At 46.2% G+C, this 18,576-nt stretch overlaps 1 protein-coding gene across 1 annotated transcript in view; it reads left to right on the top strand.

Moving 5' to 3' along the window:
* Positions 1-3,812: 3,812 nt before the first annotated feature.
* The window catches only part of PTPN9 (protein tyrosine phosphatase non-receptor type 9), a 110,300-nt gene continuing 95,536 nt past the window's right edge, over positions 3,813-18,576 (top strand). The window contains exon 1 of the mRNA XM_005560121.4: positions 3,813-4,570. Within this exon, the coding sequence (XP_005560178.1) occupies positions 4,508-4,570 (63 nt within the window). The 5' untranslated portion in view covers positions 3,813-4,507. The remainder of the gene's footprint in view (positions 4,571-18,576) is intronic.

Below are 18,576 nucleotides of genomic sequence, written 5' to 3'. Positions count from 1 at the left end.
GAGGTTGTAGTGAGCCAGGATTGTGCTGTCGCACTCTATCCTGGGCAATAGAGTGAGACCCTGTCTCAAAAAATAAAATAAATTCGGCCGGGCGCGGTGGCTCACGCCTGTAATCCCAGCACTTTGGGAGGCCGAGACGGGCGGATCACGAGGTCAGGAGATCGAGACCATCCTGGCTAACACGGTGAAACCCCGTCTCTACTAAAAAATACAAAAAACTAGCTGGGCGAGGTGGTGGGCGCCTATAGTCCCAGCTACTCGGGAGGCTGAGGCAGGAGAATGGCGTGAACCCGGGAGGCGGAGCTTGCAGTGGGCTGAGATCCGGCCACCGCACTCCAGCCTGGGTGACAGAGCGAGACTCTGTCTCAAAAAAAAAAAATAAAATAAATAAGATAAAATAAAATAAAATAAATTCATCAAGTGGTACACTTATATTTGCACTTTTTCTGTATATTACACTTCAATAAAAAGAAAATAGGCTGGATGCAGTGGTTCACGCCTGTAATCCCAGCACTTTGGGAAGCTGAGGGCAGATTGCCTGAGGTCAGAAGTTCAAGACCATCCTGGCTAACATGGTGAAACCCTGTCTCTACTAAAAATACAAAAATTAGCAGGATGTGGTGGCAAGCGCCTGTAATCTCAGCTACTTGGGAGGCTGAGGCAGGAGAATTGCTTGAACCCAGGAGGCAGAGGTCACAGTGAGCCGAGATTGCGCCACTGTACTCCAGCCTGGGAGACAGAGCAAGACTCCTGCTCAAAAAAAAAAAAAAAAAAAAAAGTTCCAGACTGGTTGCAATACTGAAACTAAAGTAGTGATGAAGTCAACCTCCAGTCAGCCGTATTGATGCAAAGTAGAAAATATCCTAGCTGAGATAAAGATTCAAACACCAAGGATATCTTCTCTGATTCTCGCCAAGGGCAGCCTGAAGTTCCTATTGCATTAATGCAGAAATTAGTTGAGGTCAGGGATTGCTTTTAAAATCCTAGGAGGAGCCGGGCGTGGTGGCTCATGCCTGTAATCCCAGCACTTTGGGAGGCTGAGGTGGGTGGATTGCCTGAGGTCAGGAGTTCGAGACCAGCCTGGCCAACATAATGAAACCCCATCTCTACTAAAAATACAAAAAATTAGCTGGGCGTGGTGGCAGGTGCCTGTAATCCCAGCTACTAGGGAGGCTGAGGCAGGAAAATCGCTTGAGTCTGGGAGGTGGAGGTTGCAGTGAGCCGAGATCGTGCCACTGCACTCCAGCCTGGGCAACAAGAGTGAAACTCCATCTCAAACAAAAACAAAAGCAAAAACCCTAGAAGGCTGGGCACAGTGGCTCGAACCTGTAATCCCAGCACTTTGGGAGGCTGAGACAGGAAGATCACCTGAGCCCAGTGTAACTGCCCAATAGGATCACCTTGCCTGCTGCCTACACAGCAAATACATCAAGACAGGGGAATTGCAATGGCAAAAGAGTAATTCACGCAGAGCCAGCTGTGCAGGAGAGTGGAGTTTTATTATTATTTTTGAGATGGCGTCTCGCTGTTTCGCCAGGCTGGACTGCAGTGGTGTGATATTGGCTCACTGCAATCTCCACCTCCTGGGTTCCAGCGCTTCTCCTGCCTCAGACTCCCAAGTAGCTGGGACTACAGGTGTGTGCCACCACGCCCAGCTAATTTTTGTATTTTCACTAGAGACGGGGTTTCACCATGTTGGCCAGGATGGTCTCGATCTCTTGACCTCATGATCCGCCTGCCTCAGCCTCCCAAAGTGCTGGGATTACAGGCGTGAGTCACCGTGCCTGGCCTGTAGTTTTTTTATTACTAAAATCAGTCTCCCTGGAGCATTAAGGGATCAGAGTTTTTAAAGATAATTTGGAAGTGGGGAGTGCTGATTGGTCAGGCTTGGGATGGAATCATAGGGAGTTGAAATGAGTTTTTCTTGCTGTCTTCTGTTCCTGGTTGAGATGGCAGACCTCTTTGGGCCAGATTACTGGTCTGTGTGGTATCAGCTGATCCATCCGGTGCAGGGTCTGCAAAATATCTCAAGCACTGATCTCAGGTTTTACAATAGTGATGTTATCCCCAGGAGCAATCTGGGGAGGTTTAGACTCTTGGAGCCCAAGGCTGCATGACCCCTAAATTGTAATTTCTAATCTTTGTAGCTTAATTTGTTCATCTTGCAAAGGCAGACTGGACCCCAGGGAAGAAGGAGGTCTTTTCGGGAAGGGCTGTTATCAATTTTGTTTCAGAGTCAAACCATGAACTGAGTTCCTTCCCCAAGTTAGTTCGGCCTATGCCCAGGAATGAACAAGGACAGCTTAAGGGTTAGAAGCAAGATAGAGTCAGGTCTGATTTCTTTCACTGTCATAAAATCCTCAGTTATAATTTTGCAAAGGCGGTTCACCAGGAGTTTGAGACCAGCCTGGGCAACATAGCAAGACCCCCATCTCTACAAAAAATTTAAAAAAAAAAATTAGCCAGGTGCAGTGGTGTGCACCTGTAGTCCTACCTACTCAGGAGGCTGAGGCAGGAGGATTGCTTGAGCCCAGGACTTTGAGGCTGCAGTGAGCTGTGATCACGCCACTGCACTCCAGCCTGGGCAACAAAGTGAGACACTGTTCAAAACAAAACAAAAAAAGAAACCTTGGGAGGCCGAGGCCGGCAGATCACAAGGCAGGAGAATGGCGTGAACCCGGGAGGCGGAGCTTGCAGTGAGCTGAGATCCGGCCACTGCACTCCAGCCTGGGCGGCAGAGCGAGACTCCGTCTCAAAAAAAAAAAAAGCCGGGCGCGCGGTGGCTCACGCCTGCCTGTAATGCTGGCACTTTGGGAGACCGAGGCGGGCGGATCACGAGGTCAGGAGTTCGAGACCAGCCTGACCAACATGGTGAAACCCTGTCTCTACTAAAAATACAAAAATTAGACGGGCGTGGTGGCGCGCACCTGTAATCCCAGCTGCCCAGGAGGCTGAGGCAGGAGAATCGCTTGAACCCGGGAGGCGGAGGTTGTAGTGAGCCGGGATGGCGTCACTGCACTCTAGCCTGGGCGACACAGTGAGACTCAGTCTCAAAAAAAAAAAAAAAAAGAAAAAAGAAAAAAAAATCGTGGGAGCATCACAACTCACAGCACCCTCCTGTTGTGTGAAGGCCCCTCCTTTGGGTCTCTCACAGGACTGGCTCCAGGGCTTCAGCCTTGGAACTAGTTGTGGACTTCTCTGAGTCCCTTTGGAATATTTATCTTTGGCTTGGAATAATGCAACAACATACTAGACCCAGCCTTGCCTTCTCTATGCCCCATTCCTCCCCAAATGATTCCAAGAGTGTACACCTAATCCTGAATCCTTTGCTGCACTTGCCCTAGTGAAAATCAAAGGTCTGCAAAGGCCGCGTCATTCCTGAATGAGGTTCGGAGTCTGATGTTTCTGTGGGGGATTAACATTAACTACACTGGAGAAGAATTACAGGATACAGCCAGTAAGGAGGGAGAGAGAGGGAGGCAGGTGCGATTCCTTCCACCTAAGCTTCCTGGCCTGGCAGGCAACCTTTCCAGGGTCTTTCAGGCTGCAAGCGACAAATAGATGAGGATTGTGGGTTTCTCACGCGTAGGTGGCAGCGGCAAGTTAACCCCAGGAGAGGTGCCAGTCAGCAGATAATTTGCAAACGAATGTATTCTCCTCCTCCTCCGAAGATCTGAGCCTCACGAAATACACTCTTTTCTTCCTTTTCCTCCCTCCCGCAGTCGAGTCGCCTTCCGTCCTGCTAGGGTCCCCTCCCCGCCCGGGTCCCCTCCCCCGCCCGGGCTCCTCTCTGTCTCCCCCTCCCGGACGGCGTCCTCGCTCCGCTGGGCCCTCCTCGCCACCAGCTTGTGAATGAGACGCTCAGTTTCTCAATGGAGCCGCGGGGGGCTCGGGCGGCCGCGGGGCGGCCGCAGCGTTGGCCGTGAGCCAGGAGGGGGGCGCGTTTCCCTCTACCTCTTCGCTCCCTCCCTCTCGCTGCGGCCGCCCGCAAGGAGCCTGGCTGAGGCAGCCGCGCAGGTCGCAGGGCCAGCGTCCGCGAGGACGGCCCGGCTGGGCGGCCCCGAGTGCTGTGGCGCTGTGGAGAAGCGGGAGTGCGGCCGAGGAAGCGGGGCGCCGAGGGGGCCGGCGGCCTTCGTGAAATTTCCGCCGACCCTTCGCTCCCGGCTCTAAAAGTTCCTGATTTCCGATTTCCTTTTAAATCCCGAGCGGCTGTTAGCTCTTCGCCTGCACTTTTTCTTCCCCAGGAGATAAGGGGGAGTGTGAGGAAAGGAGCGAATAATATAAAAAAGGATTTCCTCCCGGAAGAGAGGGGCAGTTCGGAGAGATTTTTCTTAAAGAAGCAGAAGCGGCGTTTGCGGCTGCTGCGGGCGCCGGGCCCTGGCCGGCCCCACCATGCTCGAGCCTGCCCGGGGCTGCTGAGGCGCGGGGACGCGGAAGCGGAGGCCGAGCGTGCCGGGCTCCCGCGCTCGCGAGCGAGTTCTGTCCGCCCGGCGGCGGTGGCTGGGGGATGGAGCCCGCGACCGCGCCCCGGCCCGACATGGCGCCGGAGCTGACCCCGGAGGAGGAGCAGGTAAGCGGGCCCGAGGCCGCCACGGTGGGTGTGTCCGGGCCCCCGAGGCCTACGCCGGCCTCTGCCTCCCAAGCCCCGGCTCTTTGCAGCCACGGGCCCGCAGCGCCCCCGCTCCCGTGCCCGGCCCGCGGGCCTCCCTCACCGGCGACCGCGCCCCAGGCCGCCACCCCCTCGTCAGTGCACCCACGGGACCCTGCTCCAGTTCCTGCAGCTTCTTTCCCCGAGGCTTACGGGCCTCAGACGGTGCCCTCCCTACCCCACCCCCCATTCCAGGGGCAAAGTTCTTTGGATCCAGGGGCCTCCTTCCTGAGGTTTGCAGAACCGCTGCTTGCCCCCGGCCTTTCCACTCCCTTGTAAATGTTTTCCGTGAGGGTTTGTGGCTTTTGAAGGGTAGGAAAAGCCCCAGTTTGGGGGGTGCTTCCTGTGGGGATTATCTCCCTTCCCGAGGAGAGGGCTGAGAGTATTGGATGCATAGATGCCCTAGATTTTCAGAGGAGCCTCTTAGGTTTCTCAGGCCCACTGGGGCAGGTTCTGGAAGATCCAGCCCTTCTCGTGCTTCTAAAGTTCCTGGCCTTGACTCTCCTATTCAGCTATCCCAGACGGGGAGCATCTCTTCACCCCTGCTTCCCTACCCCCGTCTCATCTGACTGTCATCATCTTTCTGAAGCTTACATTGAGCTCTATTGTTCCTTAAAAGCCTATGACCTTTAGTTCTCAGAAGGAAGTGTTTTGCTGTCTCATTTTGGGGGCCCTTGTAACTTTCCCTCCCGCACATTCCAGCTGCAGAGACAGGGACCACTCCTGAGGAAGATGGGAAGGTCTGCTAGCTTAGATTGGGAACCCTACGGGCTTTTCGCTGTCTCTTCCTTGGCAGTGCCTATACCCCGCCATAGCTATGCTCCATTATAGTCATAGTCTGATTCCATGTTATAAATAAAAAAATAAAAATAAACATGAAAAACGAAAAAGGCAAACCATGCTGGCAACCCATTTCAAGCTCTACAGCCGTTGTTTCCAAGGACCACATTTGCTAGCACAGCCTCTAGTGTGAAGACAGTCTAGTTTTACAAACTATTATTGGCTAATGGGCTTGTTGACCTGATTTTTTAAAGTCCTTGTCTTTTCTCCTCATTTGTAGAGATGACATTTTTCTATTTGGCCTCAGGCCACGGTTTTGCCTTTTGACACCTGGTGATGAAATCAGTATGGGAAAAAAATTTAAAGAGAATTCTGCTTTGTACAAGCAGTGGTAATGAATGTCCTGGTAATTGCAGTTGGATGTTAATAAAATGCTAGTCAGGCCCTAGTGCAAGCAGGTGGCCATGGAGCCCATCCTGCCAGAATTGGAAAGTACTTCAGTACTAACATAGGACGTGTTGGCTGATTTTAAAGGGACAAATCTCTTTCTTTCATCCTTTTTCTTGGGTCAGGCAGATTTCTGTTTTTAAGACTTAAAGGCATCAGTATTCTATGCAAATAGCATCCGTTGCAAATTTGAAAACTAAAACCAGGAAAAGTAAATATTAAAGTATTGATAGTATTGACATATATTGGCTTTACTTTGTATATAGTGCATACACATATACAAACGTGTTTAACTAGTAAAAACCTTATTTTTTACCCTGAATTGAATGTGATGGGCATTAACAAGGACTAGGATGGAAATGGCAAAATATTTATTAAAGGCAAGAGATTATGTGTCTGTGTGTTTTTAAAATCTTATCTCTTTTTTTCCTACAAAATATTATTTTTTACAAGCATTTCAAAATATTAAAACAAAAAAGCAGTATAGTTCTAATTATGGTAATGCCTGATGTTATCATATTCTAGTTTAATGTCACATAAGAGTACTCTTTTTTCTAGAGTTGGAGTTTCGTTTTTTTTTTTTTTTTTTTTGAGACGGAGTCTCGCCCTGTCATCCAGGCTGGAGTACAGTGGCCTGATCTTGGCTCACTGCAACCTCCGCCTCCAGGGTTCAAATGATTCTCCTGCCTCAGCCTTCTGAGCAGCTGGGATTATAGGCGCCTGCCACCATGTCCAGCTAATTTTTGTATTTTTAGTAGACATGGGGTTTCACCATGTTGGCCAGGCTGGTCTCAAACTCCTGACCTCGTGATCTGCCCACCTTGTCCTCCAAAAGTGCTGGGATTATAGTCGTGAGCCACCGCGCCCAGCCGGAGTTTGGGTTTTGTTGCCCAGACTGGAGTGCAATGGCGTGATCTCGGCTCACTGCAACCTCCACCTCCCGGGTTCAAACGATTCTCCTGCCTCAGCCTCGGGAGTATCTGGGATTACAGGTGCCCACCACGCCCAGCTAATGTTTGTATTTTTACTAGTGACGGGGTTTCACCATGTTGGAGGATGGTCTTGATCTCTTGACCTCGTGATCTGCCCGCCTCTGCCTCCCAAAGTGCTGGGATTACAGGCTTGAGCCATTGTGCCCGGCCAAGGATACTTTTTTTTTTTTTTTTTTTTTGGACAGAGTCTTGCTCTGTTGCCCAGGTTGGAGTGCAGTGGCGCGATCTCGACTCACTGCAACCTCCACCTCCCGGGTTCATGCCATTCTCCTGCCTCAGCCTCCCGAGTAGCTGGGACTGCAGGCGCTCGCCACCATGCCCGGCTAATCTTTTGTATTTTTTAGTAGAGACGGAGTTTCACGGTGTTAACCAGGATGGTCTCCATCTCCTGACCTTGTGATCTGCCCGCCTCGGCCTCCCAAAGTGCTGGGATTACAGGTGTGAGCCACTGCGTCTGGCCAAGAGTACTCTTAACTATTAAGATTTATTTAAAATATTTAAATTAATTGGCAGTAAATAAGTGTTAGCCTTATCAAAGTGGTCCTCATGGGAAATGACACATTCACTCCATAATGCTGCCCTATTGCTCAAACCAATTTAACATTCACTAGAAGTTGATTTAGAAGCTTATGGCAGAATCTTTGAAATTTCTTCAGTGTGGGAAAATCCTTGTATTTTTTAGAGTCAGTTTGATTTTTGTAAATAGCAAAAAATCTTTTAGACCCTTATTTAAAGTAGGGGATCAAACTGGGTTTACACATTTTCATGCAAAAGTGTAGTGCACTTAGGCCCTTTTTGGCCTGTGTGAACAGCCTTAAAGATATTTCTTTTCTTTCTTTCTTTTTTTTTTTTTTTTGAGACAGAGTTTTGCTCTTGTTGCCAGGTTGGAATGCAATGGCGCCATCTTGGTTCCCTGCAACCTCTGCCTCCTGGGTTCAAGCAATTCTCCTGCGTCAGCCTCCCTAGTAGCTGGGATTACAGGTGCCCGCCACCGCACCCAGCTAATTTTTTGTATTTTTAGTAATGATGGGGTTTCACTACGTTGGCCAGGCTGGTCTCGAACTCCTGACCTCAGGCAATTCACCCACCTCAGCCTCCCAAAGTGCTGGGATTACAGGAGTGAGCCACTGCGCCCGGCTCCTTAAAGACATTTCGGAAGCAGAATACCTCCTGAGTGGTATCTCCTTCTCCTTCTGTACAGTCATATGAATCAGAAACCCAGTGTCTTGGACACTGCTATCTCTCTGCCCTTGTGTACAATACAGTGTTAGATTTTCCTGAATATATCTTGAATTCATTGGCTTTCTTCCACCATCACTGCCATCACCCTATTCCGAGCTACTATTGTATCCTGACAGGACTTTTGTTTCCCACCTGATCCATCCGTATTCCAGAAGCCAGAAGCCAGAGTCCTATTGAAAATCTGATTTCATCTTCCCCTCAGCCTGCCTGCCCCACAAAGAAGCATTCATAAAATTCTTTAGTGGCTTCTGGTTGCTCTTTTTTTTTTTTTTTTGTGGAGACAGGATCTCACTTTGTCACCCAGGCTGGAGTCCAGTGGTGTAATTATGACCTTGACCTCTTGGGTTCAATCCGTCCTCCTGCCTCAGCCTCCCAAAGCCTTAGGATTACAGGCCTTGTCATTGCTCTTGAGATCAAAGTACAACTTTTGAATGTAGGTGATATAGGCCCTTGTGCAGCCTAGACCCTAGCTAATTCTCATACTTGTCTCTGCTCCATGCACACTGCCCTTATAGTCCTGCGTTCTTGCCATGTTTCCTTCTGCTTACAGGGTCTTTGCAGTAGCTACTTTACTCCATCTGGAAACACCTCCCTTTGTTAACCTCCTCTTTATCCTTCAGCTCTCAGGTTTCACCTCCTTGGAAGGCCTTCCTTGATTTCAGTTAGATTAGATTCTAACCTAATAGGTTCTCAGAGCACCATTTACCCATCCTTCACATCACTTATCACAAGTTAACACTTATTTGTGTGATTACATGACTGCAAGCAAGCTCTATGTGGATTGGGACTATTTTCGCTTTTGCTCCCCATCATATGCACATTGCCTAGCATAATGACCAACCATAATGACTGGCACTTACGGAAATACTTGCAGAATAAATGAAGAATAGTTGTACTCCTGATTTGTTTACAGGCAGCATCATCTTCTTTCAGAGTGGCTTAAAAATAAGCACATTGCATATTTTGATATTTTTCCCCATCAAATGGCAGTATATACTTTGATTTATACTCTTATGTATGCGTTGATACAGTTTTTGAAAGTCATGATTACTTCTTAGTTTCATTTTCTGTCTAGGCGTGTGTTGAACGGATACAAATCCTCATTTGTAACTTTGGTGTTTCTTGTTTTTTCAGCTCCTCAATAATTATAAAGCCTACAGTTGGGCTACAAGGACAAATATGATGTTCTTGCTTTTAAGGAACTTGTATGAATAACAATCATAGCAATATCTTTTCTAAACTCCTGCTTGGAGTCAGGCTCTGTGGTGGGCATTTCACATGCAATTAATCCTCCCTCCCAAGATTGGAATTACTACTCTCACTTTGCAAATAAGAAAACTCAGACTGAGAGAAGGAAATTGCCCAAGGTCAGAGAGTTAGCAAGTTATGTAGCCATGATTTCCACCCAGGTCTAGGTTTTCTGCCTTCATTGCCAGTGTTTCCTCTTTTACAGTACATTACTTCCCATAAAGCCGTTAGCCAGTTTACTTAGATGCCTAAGTGGGTATAAAATAGCTAATTTTGTGGGTTTTGGTATTGATATATGTGTTTGGTTTTGTTAATGTTTCTTAAAATATAGTTTGGAAAGTACAGAGGAAAAGATTTAGAAAGCCTTTACTCAACTGTATATTGCCAGCAGAAACATATTGTATACTCTGTGCAAGAAATTATGATGAAATTACTATAGGAAAAGAGTTTGTTCCTTAAAACAGAGTTGTCAACTCTCCATTTCAAGGTGTGGTCACAACTACAGTAAAATTTTGTTTTCTTTATATCTTGTTGTTCTTTTGCACAAGAAGGCTTGTAAAAGCTTTTCTTCTTCTTTTCTTTCTTTTTTTTTTCTTTTTGAGACAGAGTCTCTCTCTGTCACCCAGACTGGAGCACAGTCTCGGCTCACTGCAACCTTCATCTTCCTGGTTCAAGCAATTCTCTTGCCTTAGCCTCCCAAGTAGCTGGGACTACAGGCATGCACCATCACACCCGACTAATTTTTGTATTTTCTTTTTAGTAGACATGGGGTTTCACCATGTTGGCTAGCCTGGTCTCCAACTCCTGACCTCAAGTGATCCGCCTGCCTTTCCCATGGTGCTTGGATTATAGGCATGAGCCACCATGCCTGGCCGTAAAAGCCTTTCTTAATGGGCTGGCAGTTTGGCAGTGTGAAGGACAATTTCTATATATAAGTATTAATCTTTATTGTCATTATGTTATTGTGTTTTGAGACGGAGTCTTGCTTTGTTACCCAGGCTGGAGTGCAGTAATGCGATCTCAGCTCACTGCAACCTCTGCCTCCCGGGTTCAAGTGATTCTCGTGCCTCAGCCTCCCGAGTAGCTGGGATTATAGGTGCCTGCCACCATGCCTGGCTAATTTATGTATTTTTTTTTTTTTTTTTGAGACGGAGTCTCGCTCTGTCGCCCAGGCTGGAGTGCAGTGGCCAGATCTCAGCTCACTGCAAGCTCCGCCTCCCGGGTTCCCGCCATTCTCCTGCCTCAGCCTCCCGAGTAGCTGGGACCACAGGCGCCGCCACCTCGCCCGGCTAATTTTTTTTGTGTGTGTGTTTTTAGTAGAGACGGGGTTTCGCCGTGTTAGCCAGGATGATCTCGATCTCCTGACCTTGTGATCCGCCCGTCTCGGCCTCCCAAAGTGCTGGGATTACAGGCTTGAGCCACCGCGCCCGGCCTAATTTATGTATTTTTAGTAGAGGCGGGATTTCGCCGTGTTGCCCATGCTGGTCTTGAACTCTTGACCTTAGGCAATCCACCTGCCTCAGCAGCCCAAAGTGCTGGGATTACAGGTGTGAGCCATCTCGCCCTGCCAAGACTCTTAACTAGAACTCTTACTAGATTAAAATTCTGTGTAATTATAGCTGTTTAGGGTCTTTTGGTTTTGCAGGGATATCCCAGTGGTGATTGATAGGACAATAGAGTAGTTTTCTAAAGTACTTATGCTTCTATTAATATTTTAATTATTTATTTATTTTTTTGAGATGGAGTTTTGCTCTATCACCAGGCTGTAGCACAGTGGCACAACCTCCACCTCCTGTGTTCAAGCGATTCTCCCACCTCAGTTTCCCGAGCAGCTGGGATTACAGGTGTGCACCACCATGCCCGGCTAATTTTTGTATTTTAGTAGAGGCGGGGTTTCACCATGTTGGCCAGGATGGTCTCTATATTCTGACCTTGTGATCCACCCGCCTCTGCCTCCCAGAGTGCTGGGATTACAAGCGTGAGCCATCGCCAATTTATTTTACTTTATTTTTTAAATAATAGAGATAAGGTGTCACTATGTTGCCCAGGCTGGTCTTGAACTCCAGGGCTCATGCAATCTACCCACCTTGGCCTCCCAAAATGCTGAGAGTACAGGCATGAGCCACCATGCCCAGCCTGAAAATTATTTTTTTGTTTTTTTTTTATTTTAATTTTATGTCTTTTCTTTTTTCGAAAATTCTTAAAGTTTATGTTATTTAGACCTTACAGTGTTGTAAGGATTAGTAAGGAGATGCATGTAGAGCACTTAGCCCAATGGTTATATAATAAGTAGTCAGTAAAGTTAGCCATTATTATGATATTCATCATTGTTTTTTGTTTTTTTCTTTTTGAGACAGTCTTGTTCTGTCGCCCAAACTAGAGTGTGGTGGCACAATCTCGGCTCACTGCGACCTCTGCCTCCTGGGTTCAAGCAATTCTCCTGCCTCAGCCTCCCTAGTAGCTGGAATTACAGGTGCCTGCCACCACACCCAGCTAATTTTTGTATTTTTAGTAGAGACGGGGTTTCACCATGATGGTCAGGCTGGCCTCAAACTCCTGACCTCAGGTGATCCGCCTGCTTTGGTCTCCCAAAGTGCTGGGATTACAGGCATGAGCCACCATGCTCATCCTCATCATTTTTGAATAGCAAAAAATTTTAGAACCATGTTAGTTTAGGCCGGGCGCGGTGGCTCAAGCCTGTAATCCCAGCACTTTGGGAGGCCGAGACGGGCGGATCACGAGGTCAGGAGATCGAGACCATCCTGGCTAACACGGTGAAACCCCGTCTCTACTAAAAAATACAAAAAACTAGCCGGGCGCGGTGGCGGGCGCCTGTAGTCCCAGCTACTCCGGAGGCTGAGGCAGGAGAATGGCGTGAACCCGGGAGGCGGAGCTTGCAGTGAGCTGAGATCCCGCCACTGCACTCCAGCCTGGGCGGCAGAGTGAGACTCCGTCTCAAAAAAAAAAAAAAACAAAAAAAAGCAAAACAAACAAACAAAAAAGAACCATGTTAGTTTAAGCCAATTACGAGGGGAAAAAATATTCATATCCACCCTGGGGACCATCACCTAGTACAGGTTCTTATGAATCCAGAAAATTATTATCTTCCATTTTTATAATGTAGTTTTCAAAAGCCTATTCTAATTATTCTAATTGCATGATGTGGTTTTTGCTTTTTTTTTTGGGGGAGGGGGGGAGATAGGGTCTTACTCTGTCACCCAGGCTGGAATGCAGTGGCATGATCATAGCTCACTGCAGCCTCGACCTCCCAGCCTCTCAGGCTCAGGTGATCCTTCCACCTCAGCCTCCCGGGTTCCTGGGACTACAGGCATGCTACCACACCCAACTAATTTTTTATATTTTTTGTGGAGGGGGATTTTACCATGTTGCCCAGGCTGGTCATGAACTCCTAAGCTCAAGCAGTCCTCCCGCCTCAACCTCCCAAAGTGTTTTGATTATAGGCATGAGCCACTGTGCCCAGTCTGGTTTGTATTTTTATAATGGAATCTTTTAAAGCTAAAAATTTAACTGCTTTACCGTGTACTTAAGAGATTTTTGGCATTTTTCCCAAGGGCAAGGGTTTTGTCCCATTTCTTGTGGCCAAGAACTTCCCTTTTCCCACAGTCTTACATGTCCTGTGCTAAATGTCATCTGTCTCCCCGGAAGTTACCATTATGTCAAGGACCAAATGATTCATGATGTTAAATTGAGGCCTTCTACAGAGAGAAAGAAGGAAGGAAAGGTGAAGAACTCTTATTATTTTCATTACTGCCGATAGTTTATGATATTGTATATAGCAATTAGGTAAAATCTCATTTGGATGTGAGAATTTCACTATTAATTTCTGGTCAGGTGTGGTGGCTCATGCCTATAATCCCAGCACTTTGGGAGGCCGAGGTGGGTGGATCACAAGGTCAAGAGAGCAAGACCATCCTGGCCAACATGGTGAAATCCTGTCTCTAGTAAAAATACAAAAATTAGCTGGGAGTGGTGGTGCACACCTATAGTCCCAGCTACTTGGGAGGCTGAGGCAGGAGAATTGCTTGAACCGGGAGGCAGAGGTTGTCGTGAGCTGAGATTGCGCCACTGCACTCCAGCCTGGTGACAAAGCGAGACTCCATCTCAAAAAAAAAAAAAAAAAAAAAGGAAAAACTTTCTGAGCACATCAAGAGTCTTGGGCTTTTATTTTGTGAATATTAAGGGGCCTGGAGGTTTTCTCAAAGGAACCCAACCTAGTACTTATGAATGACTTGAAAAGACCCTCCTTTAGAAAGGAGCTGAACTGTTTTGTTTTGTTTTGTTTTGAGGTGGAGTTTCACTCTTGTCACGATCTCTGCTCACTGCAACCTCAGCCTCCTGAGTTCAAGGGATTTTCCAGCCTTAGCCTCCCAAGTAGCTGGGATTACAGGCACCCGCCATCACACTCGGCTAATTTTTGTATTATTTGTAGAGATGGGGTTTCACCTGATTGGCCAGGCTGCTCTTGGAACTCCTGACCTCGGGCGATCAGCCTGCCTCAGCCTCCCAGAGTGCTGGGATTACAGGCATGAGCCACCCTGCCTGGCCAGGAGCTAAACTGTTTTAAAGAGGTAAAAGTTAAGACTCATTGCGGGTATATTTGAGTTTCATTTTCTGACTTTTATGCCTTTATTATCTTGGAAAAAACAGTAATTTTGGAATACTTAAACTTTATTTTCTAAATATTAAGCCCCATTTTACGGCAGTGTGGCTGGTCCATTGCAGTGCCAAGATTAGAAGTCATAGAACCTAACCCTGATTATTTGTTCAGATACAACCTCTAGTGTAATATCAGCCATTTCACTGCTTCTGTCTACCATCCTGCCTTGGTATATCAGACAATTCTGGTACTTTCTTTTTCCTAATCAATTATTTTAACATTTTCCCCCTAAGCACACCTCCATATGAGATCTTGGTTGCTCTTCCTGACCACTAAAATAACCACTGTTTTCTATTCCTGTTCTTTTGGAGTAAGGCAAGATGTTCCTAGAAAAGTAGTTTAGCCTACACTTCTCAGTGCTGGAGGGCCTGGCATCAGCACTTTTATATCTGATTTTGAAAAGGCCCCTTAGGAACCTAACCGAGTTAGTTTCTTAAACGTTTGGTTCACTTTTTAAAATTTTTTTAAATTTTAAGAGACAGGGTCTCGCTCTGTTGCCCAGGCTGAAGTGTAGTGGCTTGATCCTAGCTCACTGCAGCCTGAAACTTCTGGGCCCAAGTGATCCTCCTTCCTCAGCTTCCCTAGTGGCTGGAACTACAATCATGTGCCACCATGCCTGGCACTTTTTTTTTTTTTTTAAATAGAGATAGGGGTGTTGCTTTGTTGCCCAGGCTGGTCCCAAACTCTTGGGTTCAAGCAATCCTCCAGCCTCGGCCTCCCAAAGTGCTGGGATTACAGACATGAGCCACTGTGTCTGTCCAGCATTAGGTTGTTGTTGTTTTTTTTTTTTGGAGACATGGTCTCACTCGGTCACTCAGACTGGAGTGCAGTGGCATGATCATAACTTGCTGAAGCCTTGACCTCCCTAACCCAAGGAATCCTGCTACCTCAGCCTCCCGAGAAGCTGGGACTAAAAGTGTGCACCACCACACCACCATGCCCACTTAGATTTTTTTATTTTTTGTTTTGTAGAGACAGGATCTCGCTCTGTTGCCTAGGCTGGTCTTAAACTCCTGGGCTCAAGTGATCCTCCAGCCTTGGCCTCCCAAAGTGCTGGGATTATAGGCGTGAGCTACTGCACCTGGCTGGCATTAGGTTGTTAAGCATGGACATGGAGGGTGCAGACAGGAGGCAGAGAAGCTCCAGAATTCATGGGAAACCTTATTTATTAAGGATTGGTGATCTCTTAGGTCCAAACTATAAAATGATAAGACCAAAAGAGTAGATTAGAGATGATTTTTTTCTTTAATTTCTGCTTCTGAGATAAGCATTTCATTTTTTCTCTGGGAAAGGCAGTTTCTGTAGTATGTACCAGTTTCCTCTGAAATACTAAACCCATCCACAACATACATGCACAGTACTTGTCTTTTTTTTCAGTGTAGGTAGCACAGGTAGGTATATTGAATTATTCTGAAGCCAGAATTTATTTCTACAGTAAATTCTGGGCAGGTTCTAAAGAAGGTCATCTGTGACTTTAGGACTGAAATGTCTGGGATGTTCATCCATTAGTTACTTGTTCATTGCTTGAACACCTAGCTAATCTTTACCTTTGCATTTGTTTTGATGTGAATCATTATTAGAGATACATGTCAGTATGATAATATGATGATATAATTCATTATATACATCATTATTACAACCAGTGTTTTAAAAAATGGGCTATTTAAGGCTGGGCGCGGTGGCTCACGCCTGTAATCCCAGCACTTTGGGAGGCCAAGGCAGTCAGATCACCTGAGGTCAGGAGTTCAAGACTAGCCTAGCCAACATGGCGAAAACCCGTCTCTACTAAAAATACAAAAAATTAGCCAGGCGTGGTGGTGTACGCCTGTAATTGCAGCTGCTCCAGAGGTTGAGGCAGGAGAATCACTTGAACATGGGAGACAGAGGTTGCAGTGAGCCAAGATCATGCCATTGCACTCCAGCCTGGGCAACAGAGTGAGATTCCATCTGAAAAAAAAGAAAGAAAAAAAAATGGGCTACTTAGATTATCTACAATGATCATATGTTTCTATTGCGAGGCTGGAATGTGGTGGCACAGTTATGGCTCACTGCAGCCTTGACCTCCCCGGCACAAGTGATTCTCCTACTTCAGCCTCCTGAGTAGCTGGGACCACAGGCCCGTGTCATCACGTCCAGCTAATTTTTTTTTTCTCATAAATACAGATAGGACCTCACTATGTTGCCCAGGCTGATCTGAAATTCCTGAGCTGAAGCTATCCTTCTGCCTCAGCCTCCCAAAATGCTGAGATTATAGGCATGAACCACTATGCCGAGCCCATATATTTCTTTTCTTTTTTTTTTTTGGAAACAGTCTCACTCTGTCGCCCAGGCTGGAGTGCAGTGATGTGATCTCAGCTCACTGCAACCTCCACCACCCGGGTTCGAGTGATTATCCTGCCTCAGCCTCACAAGCGGCTGGGACTACAGGCGCCCGCCACCATGACCAGCTAGTTTTTTAATTTTTAGTAGAGATGGGGTTTTGCCATGTTGGCCAAGCTGGTCTCGAACTCCTGACCTCAGGTCATCTGCCCGCCTTAGCCTCCCAAAGTGCTAGGATTATAGGTGTGAGCCACTGCGCCCAGCCCCATATGTTTCTTTTATAATGAAAAATGATAACATTTTCTGAAAAGTACTATGTGTTCTTTACACGTTTAAGATTATACTATTAAATGCTAAGATCTCAATTTTTAATATTATTGCAAATCTGGCCTTTTTATAAACCAAAAGATTTATAAGTAAAACCTAGGCCTTTTGGGATGTGATGGTGATGACCCTTTGGTAGACCTCAGGAATCCCTCAGCTTCCTTTGTGGCTCTTGGTGTTTTATTTAACGTTTCTGAATCTATTTTGTCTTATTTCCTTAAGTTTTTTGGAGATCTGCTTAATTAAGTAAAATCCCTTGTATTTACAAAATGCTCAATAAATAGTGGTAAGTATTCTTGCTCTCTGTGATACAGGAAACTTTTTGTTTTTGTTTTTGTTTTTAGATAAGAATAGGAAGAAAAATGGAGTCTGACTTTGTAGCATTGAAATAAAAGATTTCAAGATAGCCTAAGAATTCTAACAGTTACCATGCATGAGTAATAGACATAGCAGAGTACTGAGGCTACCTTAGCTCATTTTTTACTGTTAAGACTTTTTGCATCATCCATTGGTTCATTGGTTTATTTCTTCTTTCTAGGTTACACATTACCTTTAGGTGCACTGGTGGTGGTGGTCTGCTTCTGCTGCTGCTTTTCACATAAAATATTAAAAGGTCATCTGATGATCTAAAAATGACTCGCAAATGAGTGCTAAGAATGACAGTTTGTATTATCTTCCATATCTTATTTAAACAGTCTTTATGAAAAAAATTATCATTCCATTGTTTATCTCTGGTTCCCTATCAGGATGATCCTCCCCCTAGAACATTTGTCAATATTAGAAACTTCTTTAGTTGTCATGACTGTGGGAGGTGGTACTGGCATCTAGTGGGTAGAGGTCAGGAATGCTGCTAAACATCCTCTAATGCATAAGACAGCTCCCTACAGCAAAGAATTATCTGATCAAAATGTCAGTAGCACCACAGTTGAGAAACCATGGTTTATCTCTGAAAAATTTTGTAGTTAGGAACAGTTTGAAGTTTTCACTTTAAAGTTAAAGATAGGTCTTTGCTCAACACATTTAGTACTTATGAAACTATGTGTCACCAAATACTGATCGCAGCAATTGACTTCTCATACTGAAAAGTTCTAGTCTAAAACCAATTGTTCTATAGCATAACCATCATAGAGGGTAAAATGAGCCATTTCCACACCCTTTGCAGGGGTTTTCAGAGATGGAGGGATTTTATTCAGCTTTTTAAAAAATGATGATGATGATGATGATTATATATATTTTTTGAGATGGAGTCTTGCTGTGTCGCCCAGGCCAGAATGCAGTGGTACAATCTCGGCTCCCTGCAACCTCTGCCTCCCGGGTTCAAGCAGTTCTCCTGCCTTAGCCTCCTGAGTAGCTCGGATTACAGGCGCATGCTACCATGCCAGCTAATTTTTGTATTTTTAGTAGAGACGGGGTTTTACCATGTTGGTCTGGCTGGTCTCAAACTCCTGACCTTGTGATCTGCCTGCCTCAGCCTCCGAAAGGGCTGGAATGACAGTCGTGAGCCACCGTGCCCAGCCACAATTTATTTTTATGTATTTATTTTTAATAGAGAGAGGGTCTTATGTTGCCTAGGCTGGTCTCAAATTCCTCACCTCAAGGGATCCTCCCACCTTGCCCTCCCAAAGTGTTAGAATTACAGGCATAAGCCACTGCACTCAAGATGGATTTTATATGACAGAACACTGTTGAGCCTTGCCATGGCATGATAATGTGGTGTCATTTTTATTTTTCCTTTTCAAGTTATTGTTGTTTTTGGCCAGGTGTGGTTGCTTAAGCCTGTAATTCCAACACTTTGGGAGGCTGAGGCAGGAGGGTCGATTGAGCCCAGGAATTTGAGGTTACAAAGTTTACAAAGCTATGATTTCGCCACTGCATTCCAGCCTGGGTGACAAAGTAAG

The sequence above is a fragment of the Macaca fascicularis genome, chromosome 7 (assembly GCF_037993035.2).
Source record: "Macaca fascicularis isolate 582-1 chromosome 7, T2T-MFA8v1.1".
NCBI lineage: Eukaryota > Metazoa > Chordata > Mammalia > Primates > Cercopithecidae > Macaca > Macaca fascicularis.
Note: the sequence above shows the minus strand (reverse complement) of the source record. Positions and strands in the feature narration are given on the sequence as shown.